At 45.3% G+C, this 17,283-nt stretch overlaps 1 protein-coding gene across 2 annotated transcripts in view; it reads right to left on the bottom strand.

The window, feature by feature from the left end:
- LOC116149083 (tropomyosin-1, isoforms 33/34-like) overlaps positions 1-17,261 on the bottom strand; it is a 69,457-nt gene extending 52,196 nt beyond the window's left edge. Inside the window, exons 1-2 of one of the 2 annotated variants that reach the window (XM_064478089.1) lie at positions 17,009-17,261; positions 158-274 (exon numbers count right to left, since the gene is read on the bottom strand). In XM_064478089.1, coding sequence (XP_064334159.1) covers positions 158-274; positions 17,009-17,194 — 303 coding nt within the window. In that variant the 5' untranslated portion in view covers positions 17,195-17,261. The remainder of the gene's footprint in view (positions 1-157; positions 275-17,008) is intronic. The other variant, XM_064478087.1, reaches the window with a different exon arrangement.
- Between the last annotated feature and the right edge of the window lie 22 nt (positions 17,262-17,283).

Below are 17,283 nucleotides of genomic sequence, written 5' to 3'. Positions count from 1 at the left end.
AAACTATAGAGGAGACATCAGAACGTGTAATAAATTAGTCCCAGAGGGCAAAAATCATAGGAAATTATTGGAAGAGTTCAGATGTGCTTGTAAATGTGGCCATGGGTGTTACAGGTAACTTCCTGTGTGTGTTAAGTATCAAATTCAAAGTTCATACCTTTGCTTTATCTCTCATTGATCCTTTGCCCAGGATAGACATGTTAGCACCTGTTTCTTCCTGTAGCCTCTTCAAGGAGTTTCCTCTTGGTCCAAGCAGTTTCCCCACAAAATTGAACTAGAAAACAAAATCAATACAATGTTTTAAAGTAGAGAAAAGGAGTAATTTATACCAAGCATAACTAACGGGTTATGGGTTTTCAGACTTTACCCATGGAGAAGAGAGAGATGCCATTCACATGCCAGACACACAAACACAAAGAGACACACACACGGAACCATCTCAGACCTCTAAGCTCAAACCCACTTTTTAAAAGATGCTTCTTCCTAAAGGAATGCCCAAGTAATATGCTAAACACATCACTGACTTGTATCATCACATTAATTATTTCAGAAAGAAACCAGGGATAAGCACTACAGATCACAAAGTTTCTAAAGGCTTTTTCTCTTCAACCAGATCACTGAAAACTAGAAACAGCTCTAACATGCCTATGCACCTCCGAAATTGCAAAAGTGAGTATTTTAAATGTATTTTTAAAGTAAAATTTATTATTCATGTTTGATAAGCATTGTCTGTGTCCCTAACAATGTATCTTCCAAATTTCATGATTGGGAATAAAGAGATTTGACTCTTCTTTAATCTCACATTGTCTGTGTTAAAGAGTTTAAAGGATCAGCAAATAAAAGATATGAACACATACAGAAAAGTTTAAAATGCTAGAGACAACATATATACAAAACAGTATCCTAAATGGAAAATTCTCGGGGGTGTTATTTAGTTTGTTTATTCATCCTGAAATATGATGGTTACAGACAGGTGAACTAAGAGCAGTTATCACAGTACGTTGCCAGCTACCAAAAGGAACACTACCACACCAAGTGACTCAGGTCATCACTCACGGATTAATTTTTAAAATACAAAAAGGCACCAAAAAACTATGTTGGGCATATGAAACAAAGATGAATAAAATTAAGTAACTGCCTTCTAAATCAGAGTTACTCTTTTTTTTTTTTTTTAAATCTGTGATCCCACAGTAAGAAATAAACCACAGTTAATGGTGAAAGACTAAATGCTTTTCCTCTAAATCCAGGATGAAGTCAAGGATGTCTGTTCTCATCACATATATTCAGTGCAGTAGGGGAGTAGGCACTGTCTTATCTATAGGAAAATGGGATAAATGGAATAGTATGAAGTTCAGAAAGACCACATTTAAACAGTCAAGCAATTTTCAACAAAAAGGCTGGAGCAGTCCAATTTGAAAAATCAAATCTTTTTAACAAATAGTAGTGGAACAGCTGGATATTCATATGCAAAAACAAAACAAACACACAAAAAACTTTTGCATCCTTCCTCACATTTAGGCAAACTTTATTCTGAGATCTACCACAGACCTAAACATAAAAGCTAAAATTATGAAGATTCTAGGAGGAAAGCACACACAAACACCTTTGCAGATTTGAGATGGTAAAGGTTACTTAACTAGGGAGCAAAGAGCTGTTCCAAAATCCATTAAGAAATTAAATATAGTTCTGTGAAATATGTCCTGGGTAATTGGATATGGATTGCATTAAATCTGTAGATTGCCTTGGGCAGTGTGACCATTTTAACAATATTGATTCTTCCAATCCAAGAGCGTGGAATATCTTTCCATTTTTTAAAGTCTTCTTTAATTTCCTTCATCAATGGTTTATAGTTTTCTGTGTATAATTCTTTCACCTCCTTGGTTAGATTTATTCCCAGATATTTTATTACTTTGGGTGCTATTTTAAAGGGGGTTGTTTCTTTACTTTCTTCTTCTGTTGATTTATCGTTAGTGTAAAGAAATGCAACTGATTTTTGAACGTTAATTTTGTAACCTGCTACCTTGCTGAATTCTTCAATCAGCTCTAGTAGCTTTTGTGTGGACCTTTTAGGGTTTTCTATATATAGCAGCATGTCATCAGCATATAATGACACTTTTACCTCTTCTTTTCCAATTTGGATCCCTTTTATTTCTTTCTCTTGCCTGACTGCTGTGGCTAGGACTTCCAGGACTATGTTGAATAGGAGTGGTGATAGTGGGCATCCTTGTCTTGTCCCAGATTTTAGTGGGAAGCTTTTGAGTTTTTCACCGTTGAGTACTATGGAGGCAAGAATATACATTGGAATAAAGACAGTCTCTTCAGCAAATGGTGCTGGGAAAACTGGACAGCAGCATGTAAAACAATGAAGCTAGAACACTCCCTTACACCATATACAAAAATCAACTCAAAATGGATTAAAGACTTAAACATAAGACAAGATACAACAAACCTCCTAGAGGAAAACATAGGCAAAACATTATCTGACATACATTTCAAAAATTTTCTCCTAGAAGAAATAAAAGCAAGAATAAACAAATGGGACCTAATGAAACTTACAAGCTTCTGCACAGCAAAGGAAACCAGAAATAAAACAAGAAAACCTACAGAATGGGAGAAAATTTTTGCAAGTGAAACCGACAAAGGCTTGATCTCCAGAATATATAAGCAGCTCATATGACTCAATAAGAAAAAAATAAACAACCCAATCCAAAAATGGGCAGAAGACCTAAACAAGCAATTCTCCAAGGAAGACATACAAATGATCAAAAGGCACATGAAAAAATGCTCAATATCACTAATTATCAGAGAAATGCAAATCAAAACTACAATGAGGTATCACCTCACACCAGTCAGAATGGCCGTCATTCAAAAATCCACAAATGACAAATGCTGGAGAGGCTGTGGAGAAAGGGGAACCCTCCTACACTGCTGGTGGGAATGCAGTTTGGTGCAGCCACTATGGAAAACAGTGTGGAGATTCCTCAAAAGACTAGGAATAGACTTACCATATGACCCAGGAATCCCACTCCTGGGCTTGTATCCAGAAGGAAATCTACTTCAGGATGACACCTGCACCCCAATGTTCATAGCAGCACTATTTACAATAGCCAAAACATGGAAACAGCCTAAATGTCCATCAACAGGTGACTGGATAAAGAAGATGTGGTATATTTATACAATGGAATACTACTCAGCCATAAAAACCGACAACATAATGCCATTTGCAGCAACATGGATGCTCCTGGAGAATGTCATTCTAAGTGAAGTAAGCCAGAAAGAGAAAGAAAAATACCATATGAGATCGCTCATATGTGGAATCTAAAAAACAAAAACAAACAAACAAAAACAAAGCGTAAATAAAGGACAGAAATAGACTCACAGACAGAATACAGACTTGTGGTTACCAGGGGGGTGGAGGGTGGGAAGGGATAGACTGCGATTTCAAAATTGTAGAATAGACTACACTGTATAGCACAGGGAAATATACACAAAATGTTATAACTCACAGAGGAAAAAATGTGACAATGAGTGTGTATATGTCCGTGAATAACTGAAAAATTGTGCTGAACACTGGAATTTGACACAACATTGTAAAATGATTATAAATCAATAAAAAATGTTAAAAAAAAAAAAAAGAAATTAAATATATGAGCCACAGACTGGGAGAAAATACTCCACATGCACTTATCTGGAAAATGGCTAGTATCCAGAATCTATTAAAAACTCCATCAAATCAATAATTACACACACCCCCAACCAGAACTGCTCAAACTAAAGCCCCAATGTTGATGAGGTTGTGGAACTGCTGGAGGAAGGACTGCTGACAGTTTACAGTGATAACAGTGACTTTGGGAAGAAGACTGGCAGTTATTTTTGATGTTAAATGTAGAGTCCCACTATGGCCCAGTAATTCTATACATAAGTAGTTAACCAAGAGAAATAAAAGCGTATGTTCCCAATGCCTTGCACAAGAAGTACATGACATTTTATTCACAATTACCAGTAAACTGGAAATAAATCAATGTCTATCCAAGGAAAAAGACAAAGTTTATACAAAAAGAGAAAGGGATTAGTTACTGATTGACACAACAGGGGGAGGGTATGGCGCAGTGATAGAACACATGCTTAGCTTAGCATGCATGAGGTCCTGGGTTCAATCCCCAGTACCTCCATTAAAAAAAAGAATGATTGACACAACAGCATGGGTTATCTCATAGACATACTGAACAAAAGAAACAGAAACAAAATAGATTTTCCATTAATATAAAATCTTAGTGACAAAGATACTGTATGATGTTGGAATTCATAAGAGTGGTTGCTTGTTGAGAATAGAAGGCTGGGGGGTTGGACTGGCTGGAAAGTGGCATGAAGGAAACATGTGGGGTGAAGGAATTATTCTACATTTGGTTGAAAGGATAGGTATGTTTTAGTCAAAACTCATCAAGATGCACATTAAGACCTGTGCATTTTACTATATGGGAATAGTACTTTAAGAATGGGGGAAAAATTAAAAGGTTGAAAACCTATACAAATATTTAAAAAATAATATCACAATGAAATGTCCTACAAATAAGTACTAGTCCCAGGCAGTTGGGCAAAGGAATCTCACTAAACTTCCAAGAAACAAATCATTTCAGTCTATGCAGAGGTTGGAGGGGGGGTCTTCCAGAGGATATGACTACTGGTTGACCCAAGAACTGGGCCCAGGCAATGGGGGACTCCTCACCCCTACCCTGTCCTTGGAATTTATGTTCTACCCACTGTTCCCATGCTAGAAGCCACCTCAAAGACACAGCCTGAAGAGAGCACGGTGCTGTTGGGACTCTCTGGATGGTGTAGATGACTGAACCCAGTTAAGCCCTCTCTATAAACTCTTAAGACTCTGGTGGGCATGTGTGGAGATCTACTTGCCTTGTCACTGCCAAGACAAGCCTCGTGTGTAGCGTGCTTTACATATTAAACCTGCCACCTATCAATCTGGTGTGATCTGACTCCTTCTTCACCTTCTGTTTACAGGGAGCAGTTTTGAATTTCATCCAGGGAACTCCCAAGATTGCAAATCAACAGAAAACTACTCCAGAGAAAGAAATGTAATACTAACCCCCTACTCCCTTAGCAGGCTGAACCAGAAAAGGAAATTTATAGACCAAATCCACCCATGAAACAAAACCCAATCCACAAAACAGTAGCATAACCAAGGCCTGCTGTATACACAAAAAAATGCATGATGATTGAACTACCACAGGTACCTCGGTAGTTTAAGATTTATAACCTCTAACTGTAATTCACCTATTGACAATGGAGGAAAAAAGGTTAATAGTTTGTTTGAACAGAAAATATAATTTGATACAATTCAAATTCAATCATTGTAAAAACTCACATAATCTGAAAAATGAAGGAAATTTCCTTAAATGGATAGAAAGTTTTGACTCAAAACCAGTAAGAACAGTGTACTTAATAGTAAAATAAATATCAAAAACAAGGTGAAGACACACATTCTTGATGTTCTATTTGACACTGAAAACTCAAACCACTGAACAAGAGAAGATAAATGTTATAAATATCAGAAAGTAAGAATAATATTAATAGTTTATATAATTATGTATAAAGCTTAAAGTAATTCCAGAAAAATTAGAATTAGTGAAAGAGCTTAGCAAAGTGTTTTACAGAAAGTCAACATAAAAAATCAATTGTATTTTGTATACCAGCAACATATAACTAGTAAAGATTTTTCTTAAAAATAGATACCATTTACCAGAAAAAAATTTACTAAGAATAAATTTAATTATCCGTGATAAAAACTTTTACAAATATACAAAATACACTAATAAAACCATAAAATGGATATAAATAAATTGACACTAATGAACTTATCTACAAAACAGAAACAGACTCACAGACATAGTGAACAAACTTATGGTTATGGCAGGGAGGGAATGGGAAGAAATAAATTGGGAGTTGGAGATTCGCAAATATTTACTATTTGTAAAACAGATAAACAACAAGTTCATACTGTATAGCACAGGAAACTATACTCAATACCTTGTAATAACCTATAATGAAAATGAATATGAAAACCAGTATATGTATGTATAAGTATGACTGAACCATTATGCTGTATACCAGAAACTGACACATTGTAACTGACTATACTTCAATAAAAATAATTTAAATACTTAAAAATTTAAAAATGGATTGAAAGATCATATTCATAAAGAGGAAGTCTCAATGTTGTATAGATTTCAAGTATTTTCAATTCATCTGTAGATTTAACACAATTCTAATGCCAATCACAGTAATATTTAAATCAATTTGCCAACTGGGTCTAAAAATGTATGAAAAGGTGAAAGCCTGAGAATAGCCAAAACATTTAGATGCACAAGAGTATCTCGAGTATCAAGCCGCTCAGGCCGCCCAAGCCACTCAAGCCGCCCAAGCCGTTCAACCCACCGCCGCCACAACGCTCAAGCCGCTCAAGACGCCCAAGCCGCTCAGGCCTCGTAAGCCTCTCAAGCCACTCAAGTCGCCCAAGCCGACCAAGCCGCCGCCGCCAAAACGCTCGAAAGGCTCAAGCTGCCCAAGCCGCCGCACAAGCCAAGCCGCCCAAGCCGCCGCCGCCACACCGCTCAAGCCGCTCAAGCTGCCCAAGCCGCCGCCCAAGCCGCTCAAGGCGCACAAGACGCCCAAGCCGCACAAGCCGCCCAAGCCGTTCAAGCTTCTCAAGGCGCTCAAGCCGACCAAGCCGTCCAAGCCGCACAGGCCGCTCAAGGCGATAAAGCCGCTCAGGCCTCACAAGCCTCTCAAGCCGCTCAAGCCGCCCAAGCCGCTCAAGCCGCTCAAGCCGCCCAAGCCGCACAACCCGCTCAAGCCGACCAAACCGCACAGGCCTCACAAGCCTCTCAAGCCTCTCAAGCCGCTCAAGGCGCCCAAGCCGACCAAGCCGCCCAAGACGCTCAAGCCGCACAGGCCTCACAAGCCTCTCAAGCCGCTCAAGCCGCCCAAGCGGACGACGCCACAACGCTCGAGGCGCTCGAGCCGCTCAAGCCGCCCAAGCGGCCCAAACCGCTCAAGCCGACGCCGCCACAAAGCTCAAGCCGCTGCCCAAGCCGCCGCCCAAGCCGCTCAAGCCGCTCAGGCCGCCAAAGCCGCTCAAGACGCACAAGCGGCCTCCGCCACAACGCTCAAGACGTTCAAGCTGCCAAAGCGGCTTAAGGCGCCCAAGCCGAACAAACCGCCGCCGCCCAAGCCGCTCAAGCCGCAGAAGCCGCTCAGGCCTCCCAAGCCTCTCAAGCCGCTCAAGCCGCCCAAGCCGCCAAGGCCGCTCAAGCCGCTCAAGCCGCCGCCCCACAACGCTCAAGCCGCTCAAGCTGCCCAAGCCGCTTAAGCCGCCCAAGCCGACCAAGCCGCCGCCGCCCAAGCCGCTCAAGCCGCAGAAGCCGCCGCCGACACACCGCTCAAGGCGATCAAGCCGCCCAAGCACCTCAAGCCGCCCAAGCCGCTCAGGCCTCCCAAGCCTCTCAAGCCGCTCAAGCCGCCCAAGCCGCGCAAGCCGCTCAGGCCTCCCAAGCCGCTCAAGCCGCAGAAGCCGCCGCCGACACACCGCTCAAGCCGCCCAAGCCGCCCAAGCACCTCAAGCCGCACAAGCCGCTCAGGCCTCCCAAGCCTCTCAAGCCGCTCAAGCCGCCCAAGCCGCCAAAGCCGCTCAAGCCGCTCAAGCCGCCGCCCCACAACGCTCAAGCCGCTCAAGCTGCCCAAGCCGCTTAAGCCGCCCAAGCCGACCAAGCCGCCGCCGCCCAAGCCGCTCAAGCCGCCCAAGCCGACCAAGCCGCTCAGGCCTCCCAAGCTTCTCAAGCCGCTCAAGCCGCCCAAGCCGCCAAAGCCGCTCAAGCCGCTCAAGCCGCCGCCCCACAACGCTCAAGCCGCTCAAGCTGCCCAAGCCGCTTAAGCCGCCCAAGCCGACCAAGCCGCCGCCGCCCAAGCCGCTCAAGCCGCCCAAGCCGCCCAAGCCGCTCAGGCCTCCCAAGCTTCTCAAGCCGCTCAAGCTGCCCAAGCCGCTTAAGCCGCCCAAGCCGCTTAAGCCGCCCAAGCCGACCAAGCCGCCGCCGCCCAAGCCGCTCAAGCCGCCCAAGCCGCTCAGGCCTCCCAAGCTTCTCAAGCCGCTCAAGCCGCCCAAGCCGCCAAAGCCGCTCAAGCCGCTCAAGCCGCCGCCCCACAACGCTCAAGCCGCTCAAGCTGCCCAAGCCGCTTAAGCCGCCCAAGCCGACCAAGCCGCCGCCGCCCAAGCCGCTCAAGCCGCAGAAGCCGCCGCCGACACACCGCTCAAGGCGATCAAGCCGCCCAAGCACCTCAAGCCGCCCAAGCCGCTCAGGCCTCCCAAGCCTCTCAAGCCGCTCAAGCCGCCCAAGCCGCGCAAGCCGCTCAGGCCTCCCAAGCCGCTCAAGCCGCAGAAGCCGCCGCCGACACACCGCTCAAGCCGCCCAAGCCGCCCAAGCACCTCAAGCCGCACAAGCCGCTCAGGCCTCCCAAGCCTCTCAAGCCGCTCAAGCCGCCCAAGCCGCTCAGGCCTCCCAAGCCTCTCAAGCCGCTCAAGCCGCCCAAGCCGCCAAAGCCGCTCAAGCCGCTCAAGCCGCCGCCCCACAACGCTCAAGCCGCTCAAGCTGCCCAAGCCGCTTAAGCCGCCCAAGCCGACCAAGCCGCCGCCGCCCAAGCCGCTCAAGCCGCAGAAGCCGCCGCCGACACACCGCTCAAGGCGATCAAGCCGCCCAAGCACCTCAAGCCGCCCAAGCCGCTCAGGCCTCCCAAGCCTCTCAAGCCGCTCAAGCCGCCCAAGCCGCCAAAGCCGCTCAAGCCGCTCAAGCCGCCGCCCCACAACGCTCAAGCTGCCCAAGCCGCTCAAGCCGCCGCCGCCACCTCGCTCAAGTCGCTCAAGCCACACAAGCCGCTCAAGCCGACCAAGCGGCCGCCGCCACAACGCTCGAGCCGCTCAAGCTGCCCAAGCCGCCGCCCAAGCCGCCGCCCAAGCCGCTCAAGCCGCTCAAGCCACCCAAGCCGCCCAAGCCGCCGCCGCCACACCGCTCAAGCCGCTGACCGGTAAACGTGCACCCCGCGTACATGGGCAAACAAAGGCCGCCCCAAGCATTGGGGGAATAGGAAACAAATTCAGGGACTCGCACGGGGCAGCCCGTCCCATCGCGACCGCACCGCACCGCACCCGCCTCCCGGGAACAGACCATCACCTAAGGGCCGGTCGGAGGTGTTCCGGGGCTGTCCGGCGGCTTTCCCCTCCCGGGGGTGCCCCTGCTTTCCCAAACCCAAATACAAAAAGCAGCGCAGACGCGGGGTTCAGGGACTACCGGGGGGGGGCGCCCGCCTCAGGGTCCTGAAAGGCGCCGCGGCCTGAGCCTCACCCACGCCCACCTGCGCAGCCCAGGCCTCACCCGCCGGCTCCGCGACCTGCACGCCTCCACCAGCGCCCCCTTACCTGCCCGGCGGCGGCAGCAGAGGCGACGGCAAGCGGCAGCCCAGTCCCCAGGCCGCCTTCTTCTTCGGGAGCTGGCCCAGGAGAATCCAGCTCCCACTCGGCTTCCACAACCTCTGGGTTGGCTCCCGCGTCCGCGGGTCTGTGCGTCCTCGCAGGCGCGCCTCTCCTCCTCCCTCTGGCAGCCCGCACCCTCCGGCTGGGCTCCTGCTGTGTAGGACCTGGCGAGTCGGGCCGAGGGGGGCCAGACGAGGCGGGTCTCCATCCTTAACGCCCCCACTCCAGCACCGACCAGGTCCCGCCCCGGGTCAGACCACATTCAACTCCACTACCCTTGCTCACCTCCCCTCCCCACCCCATCACTGTCCCCCCCACCCCTAGCCAGGCCCAGTCTCCCACCATACCCCCAAGACAGGGCTCCTCCTCCCCACACCGAAGTCCCCATCCCCACTCTCCACCCCGCTAGGTACTAAGCTAAGCTATGGCCCCCACACCCCAAGCTCACCCCTCATGCCTCACCACAGGACCCCCAACATCCCGAAATGATCGGTCACCCCTCAGCTGGGTCAATTCCACCCCGACTGGCCCCTTACTCCTCACCGCGGGATCCCCCCTCTCTCCAAGTCCACCCCAACCCGGAGCTGACCGCCTCCTCACCTCTCACCCTCAGATGGGGCAGGGAAGTCCGGGCTCAGGTCACTATAGGACGGCCCCCAGCGGGTACAGTACAGTGTCACGATCCGGTACAGCTACTTTCAGAGACCACAGGGCTCCAGTGGCCTGGCTGGAAGCGGTTCCAATTCCCGGGCGCCCTGACCCTGGCGCCCTGTGCCTCGTCTGAGCTGGCGGGTCAGGGTGGTCCCTGGTTGCCCATCACTGGCCTGTGGGCCTTAGGTGGTTGATGGCCCAGATAGTGATCAGGACCCGTAGGGTGGAGGCACTGGGCACACGGACCTGCGGGGGGGGGGGGAGTGCGGCTGAGCACAGGGGGATAGACAGGAGGTGGGCCATGTGCATGAGGCTCTGGGACAGAGGGAAGAGGGACGGGAGATTTAAAAGTGTCCATATTAGGAGCCCACAGCTAAAGAGCCAAGGAGGCACCTGTGTTGGCCTGGCCACCTTAGAAACCGCCACGACACTGGTCCCTTGCATCCCGAGAGACTGCTGACTGGCCAATGAGACTTCCCCTGCCCTCCTCCCCCCCATATAGTTTACCAGCAATTGAAGGGACTTTGACAGGTCCTTTTAACCACCTATAATTGCTACTTTGTGGGAGATCAGGTCCAAGTTACGGTGAACCTGGCAGGGCTCCTGCCCAAACCCCAGCCTAGGGCAGAGGAGGACCCACCCAGACACATCCTCTTACCTCTCACCAAAAGGCACTGTAGGAGAAAAGAACAAACCAGACTCCATATTAGATCTGTTCCTTTTCCTTTAGCCCTGTGCTCTGTTCTCTAGGCTTAGTCTTGCCAGCTCTGCACCTTTTAGAAAACAATGTTGCCTTTAGCCTGAAATAGACAGGAGAGACTATTCTTGGGGCTCTGACCTTTAAGGATGTCAGCACTTCTGCACTCCTACAAAGGCAACAAGTTGCAGAATAGAAAACAACCTTTGTTTTGTTGGAGGTTTTACAGGGGCACCCTGACCTGACCCACGTGGACAGCTGCAAAGGGTTCCCAGAACAAAGAACTCCTACACCAAGAAGTTTGCAACAACCAACCACACCCCCCTCTCCTTTTTAGTAGAAAAAGAGCCTGACTTGGGGAAGTCAGCGGGAAATGTCCCCCACTCACCACCACCAAAGGGTATTCATCTCAAATCAACTGAACTTGTGAATTCCACCTTAGAGGACAAAAGAGGTGATTAAATTAAGGGTCAATAGAGGATCTGCTTATCCTTGATTATCTGAGTGGCCATAAATGCAATTATATGTATCCTTATAAAAGAAAAGCAGTTTTGAGAGAGCTGAAGAAAAGATGATATGAAGACAGAGACGGAGAGTATATATCCGTATCACTCAGATATATACTGAGTGTGATACAGCCACCAACCAAGCAACACCTGTTACAGCCACCAGGATCTGGAGGAGCAGGAAATGGTATCTCCCCTGCAGTCACCAGGGAAAGTTTGGCACAACGCCTTTATTTCAAAGTTCTGGCCTCCAGAACTGTGAGAAGATGAATTTCTGTTGTCTTAAGCCACCACATTCGTGGTGACCTGCTACAGCAGCTACAGGAAACTAACTAGGCCTCTTTGCTTTCTTTGAAGGATTTTCAACACCCTGTAAACTCAGGGAACTTACCTCTCCAATCCTTTCTGATTGAAATAGTTTTTTCTTCTAGATACGCAAAAACTTTCTCCAGTTCTTTCCTCAAGTACCAGCTTCTGTGTAAGGTCTTCCCTGATCATGATCACATTATTTTAAAGCTACAGTCTCCTAGCATCCCCCGTCCTCCTCTACACTGCCCGCCCCAAGCACTTAGGGCATACACTTTACTTATGAATGTATTCATCATCAACAAGGCTAATGGAATGTAAGCTCCATCAGGGGAGGGGACTGGGTCTGGTTTGTGTACCTGGGAAATTCCAGTGCCTATGTTAGTGCCTACAGCGAGGAAAACACCCAAAATAGATTAAGGAGTGCCTATGTGCCTGAGAGAATGAAGGACCCAGGCAGAGAACTGGAATCCTGACCACCGTGCAATCTTTGTTGCTCCTGAATTAGGTCGGTGTGTTAAAGTTTACACTTCATGTTGCTGGTTTTTTTTTTTTTCTTTTAATGTAATTTTATTCTCTTAACAGTCTATTTCCTTTCTTGTAACCTGGTTCAAATAAAATGTAATGCTTTTGGTCAGAGTTGCAATATATTTAGTTAAATATTATTACTAACTCATTAACTATTTTATTAAATATTAAGTATTTCACTAAATACTGGTTTTACATTTTCTCTAATTTTTACATTTGATTTTTAATTTTTAATATATATTTTTATTAAAGTATAGTCAGTTTGCAATGTGTCAATTTCTGGTGTACAGCACAATGCTTCAGTCATACATGAACATACATATATTGATTTCCATATTCTTTTTCACAAGTTACTACAAGATATTGAATATAGTTCCCTGTGTTTTTAATTTAGTTTTATTGATCATTGTATCCTTTCTTTCTTTAGTCCTCTACCTACAACTTTCTATTACTAATTTTATCTCTTCACTTACATTTTATCCAAATTATCAGTGGAACAGTCGTTAGAAGTGTAGACTGAAATTATTGCATCCAGGTCTGAATCGCCCTTTGGTACTCACTAGATAACGAGGCTTTGGGAAAATTCTCCTGATCTAAAAAATAGTAACAACAATAAGCCCACATACAGGATTCTCATGCAAATTAAAGACTGCGTTTATTTTAAACTTATCTCACAGTGTCTGGTTTAGAGTAATCCTAAAAAAACAATTTTTAAGTTTCAAAGTTTTTTTCATTACATTACAGATTTTTATGTCTGACTTTTCCTTATTTATTTTATTATGGCAAGCAGACAGCATAGGCATAAATTAAACATGAGAATCATCGAGTTTTTAAAAGGCCACTTTTATTGAGTGCCTTTTTTAATGTAAACTACTCACCCAGAGCACATCTCCATATTCATCTTCATTCATGAAATAATGAATGACCTATTACCTCAGACCTGTGTACTAATACCAGCACATGGTTTGGGAGATATCATTAACATTAGCTTTTCAAAACAGGAACATCTGTATTGTGCATTGTCATAAAGAAGGGAGGGGGGAAGCATTTTAAATCATGAAGTAAACTGCCCTAAAGGCTAAAAGTTGGTGCCAACTTAAGCCCACTATGGTTTATAAAATATCTGTGCTCTGTCTGACAACCTACAGTAAAAACCAGTGGTAGGTTTTCAATCGGATAAAAGGAAAAACAGAATATATTGGAGTGAGGCCACATTTATCTAAATCAGCAGAGACATTTCCTACTGCAGTGACCTTCACTGTGTTTTGAGGACTACAACAGCACTGAGAAACATTATTTCTCTTAAATACATAAAATACCTTGAAATAATCTCTCTTTATCTCTTTCTTTCCCCTATGAGCAAATATTCAAGACCTCATTATAAGGATTTCATATGTTTGACGTCACTATGCATTTCTCTCCACCACCAGGAGCTAATCTTACATTTTACTGAAATGGTATATACTTCTCTGAGAAACATCATGTTTCTTTCCCTCGATGATCATCACTCAAAACAACAGCTTTTTAAAATCCCATTGTGCTGACATCTACTGAGAGGGACATTCTTAAGATGCCGAATCAGTCAACATAATGGAAAACTTTATGTTTAACAATGTATAAACGCTTCGATATGGACAAAGTAAAGAGTCTGGGTAAACTAAATTCTTTTCTTCTGAAAGAGATATTGGACTGAATTTTTAATCTCTTCATTTATTATAGATTACAACAATACAACAGACAAGACTCAATCTGATTTTCCAAGTCATTCTACAGGTCTTCACATCATATTTTTTTTTCAAGTTGTCAAATTTCAAAATAGTATTTTGGGGTAAATATACTAATTTAAACTACAAGTGATTAAGTTGAAAGCAATGAGATTTCCTTTTTTTGGAAGTGTAAACACGGAGTTAACTTCATCTTAGTTTCCCCTATCTTTCCATTTGGTTAACTTTTTTGTACTTATTGTTAAATTGTTATATATATTCTATTTACATTATTCTAAATTATTGTTAATTTAATAATATAAACAGAATATGTTCTTTTATTTTTCATAACGTATATGTGCATATATATTATAAATACAATATTTATACAAAGGAATACCACTCAGCCATAAAAAAGACAAAATAATGCCATTTGCAGCAACATGATGGACCTAAAGATCATCATTCTAGGTGAAATAAGCCAGAAAGAGAAAGAAAAATACCATATGATATCACTCGTATGTGCAATCTTTAAAAAAAAAAAAAAAGGAAAAAAGGCACTATAACTCATCTACAAAACAGAAAGTCACAGACAGAAAACAATCTTATGCTTACTGTGGGAAACAGGTGGGAAGGGTTAAATTTGGAGTTTCAGATTTAGAAATGTTAGCCACTATATATAAAAACAGATTTAAAAAATTTTTCCCTAAGAATTAGAGCTAACATCCTTACAGTGATGGACAAAGCTTACTGGATATACTCTGGTAAAAATTTTATTTCAAAACTCTAAAATCACATATTACACACATCCATGTTTAAAAACAACACAGATTATCTATACATGAACAAAAATCTATATATTTAAAACACTTCCACTCTATCAAATGTCAAAAAAGAACAACTTTTAAGAGCACTCATAAAAAAATCCTAAAGCGCCCAAGCCGCCCAAGCCGCCCAAGCCGCCCAAGCCGCCGCCGACACACCGCTCAAGCCGCTCAACCCGCACAAGCCGCCCAAGCCGACCAAGCCACCGCCGCCCAAGCCGCTCAAGCCGCAGAAGCCGCACAAGCCGCCGCCGCCACGAAGATCAAGCCGCTGCCCAAGCCGCCGCCCAAGCTGCTCAAGCCGCTCAGGCCGCCCAAGCCGCTCAAGCCGCCCAAGCGGCCGCCGCCACAACGCTCAAGCCGCTCAAGCTGCACAAGCCGACGCCCAAGCCGCTCAAGCCACCGCCGCCACACCGGTCAAGCCGCTCAAGCCGCTGAAGCCGCCCAATCCGACCAAGCCGCCACCGCCCAAGTCGCTCATCCGCACAAGCCACACAAGCCGCAGCCGCCACAAAGCTCAAGCCGCTGCCCAAGCCGCCGCCCAATCCGCTCAAGCCGCTCAGGCCGCCCAAGCCGCTCAAGCCGCCCAAGCGGCCGCCGCCACAACGCTCAAGCCGCTCAAGCCGCCCAAGCCACCGCCGCCACAACGCTCAAGCCGCTCAAGCTGCCAAAGCCGCTTAAGCCGCCCAAGCCGCCCAAGCCGCCGCCGCCACACCGCTCAGCCGCTCAAGCTGCCCAAGCAGCCGCCCAAGCCACTAAAGCCGCCCAAGCCGCTCAAGCTGCCGCGGCCACACCCCTCAGCCGCTCAAGCTGCCCAAGCCGCCGCCCAAGCCTCTCAAACCGCTCAAGCCGCCCAAGCCGCCGCCCAAGCCGCCGCCCAAGCCTCTGAAGCCGCTCAAGCCGCTGCCACCACAAATCTGAAGCAGCTCAAGCCGTCCAAACCGCCCAAGTCGCTGCAGCCTCTCAAGCCGCCGCCGCCCAAGCCGCTCAAGCCGCCCAAGAAGCCCAAGCCTCTCAGAAAGGAACCAGAATTGGGTCCTGATCTGTATTTACCAAAAATCTACTCCAATGCTGGGGGGGGAGTAATCTTGTATTTTAATATGGCTCTGAAAACAGTTAAATTCTCACAGCATGCAACTGAATTCTAAGGAATAGATTCTAAACTAAGCCAATCTAATTCATAAAAAATAATAGATTTCATCTGCTGTTCTATTAAAATTATAGTATGGTGCTATAGAGAGTAGAAACTTAAAATCATCAAGTATAGAAGGCAATTCTGGCAACAGAAGGGTTCCATCTACAGAAAATCTTTTCATCTGAACTACATTAGGGATTCTTAAAGTTTTTCAAAAGAATAAGTTATACTTATTTCAAGTTAATGGTTTATAATTACGGCTTTAATACAATGACTCATCAACTTTCTTTCCATGTAAATATATCACCTCACAATTCATAAAGTGACAAATGTTGAAATAGGCACTAGGCAAATTTTAAACTCCTTAAATTACATACATAAATTAGAAAAATGTCTCAAGATTGGATTACTGGGCCACAAATATAACTGATGAAATAAATGAAATAAATGTTGGTTTTGATATAAATATTTCATTCCATGATATTTTTCTGATGAAAGCCAATAAAATGCATTATAATTTCAAAATTACAGCTAGTTACCTTTTTCTTTGTGTGTGTATATATATTCTTATCACTTTATATTAAACTTTAAAAGAAAAAATATCCTAAAGTTTAATTAAGAGTTTTAAATCACAGGAATTTACTAATTTATATCTATGAACAGTGATAAACATTTGGTAGAAAAAAATAAATACAATTCTTTTAGTTCAATGCAAGGGACATAACTTTACTTACAAAAATGATTTTAATGGTGTTTAATTTTTAATGTAATTCTTATGCTATGTGTTTATATAAGTATAAATTGGTTAATCTTATTTACATTTCTTGGCCTGAAACTGCTTTTAATATGTTTACAAGATCATTAAAAAGAATTTGTCAAACCACGTAGTTTCTGCATGATTGGCATTAAAGCTTTTCCTGCTGGTTTTAATGAGAGCTTTGGATCAAATGTGTTAGAAGTACCTTCTAATTAAACAACAAAAATTAAGAGTTTGTAGCAGAATGAACTTTGTTAAGACTTAAGATTTTGTTTTCTAAAGACTTATCTGAAAACGTATACAATTTAGTGACGGTAGTTCTGGTACAAAGTAGAAAGGAGCCAGAACAGAAAAGCAGCTTCTTACCTTCGCAGGCTCAGCGCGTCCTCCCCGACAGGCCGTCTGAGTTTCGGCTTCTTTGGAACGTCCGCGCCTTCTCCTCCACGCTCCTCCTGCGTGGTGTTTCTTCACGGAAGGAAAGTGCATTTTCTCCCCCAGTCCTTCAGGACATTTCATTAAAGCCATAATGGACTTAGTTCTCTGCTGAGACATTTTTGAAAGGGAAGAGGGCCCTGTCCGTTCCGGCCCTCCACACTGTAGGGGCGGGTTCTCCTCAATTCCGCCCGGAGTCGCTTCCTCGG

Source organism: Camelus dromedarius, chromosome 23 (assembly GCF_036321535.1).
Source record: "Camelus dromedarius isolate mCamDro1 chromosome 23, mCamDro1.pat, whole genome shotgun sequence".
Classification (NCBI taxonomy): domain Eukaryota; kingdom Metazoa; phylum Chordata; class Mammalia; order Artiodactyla; family Camelidae; genus Camelus; species Camelus dromedarius.
The sequence above is the reverse complement of the archived record's forward strand: the minus strand, read 5'-3'. Positions and strand labels throughout refer to the sequence as shown.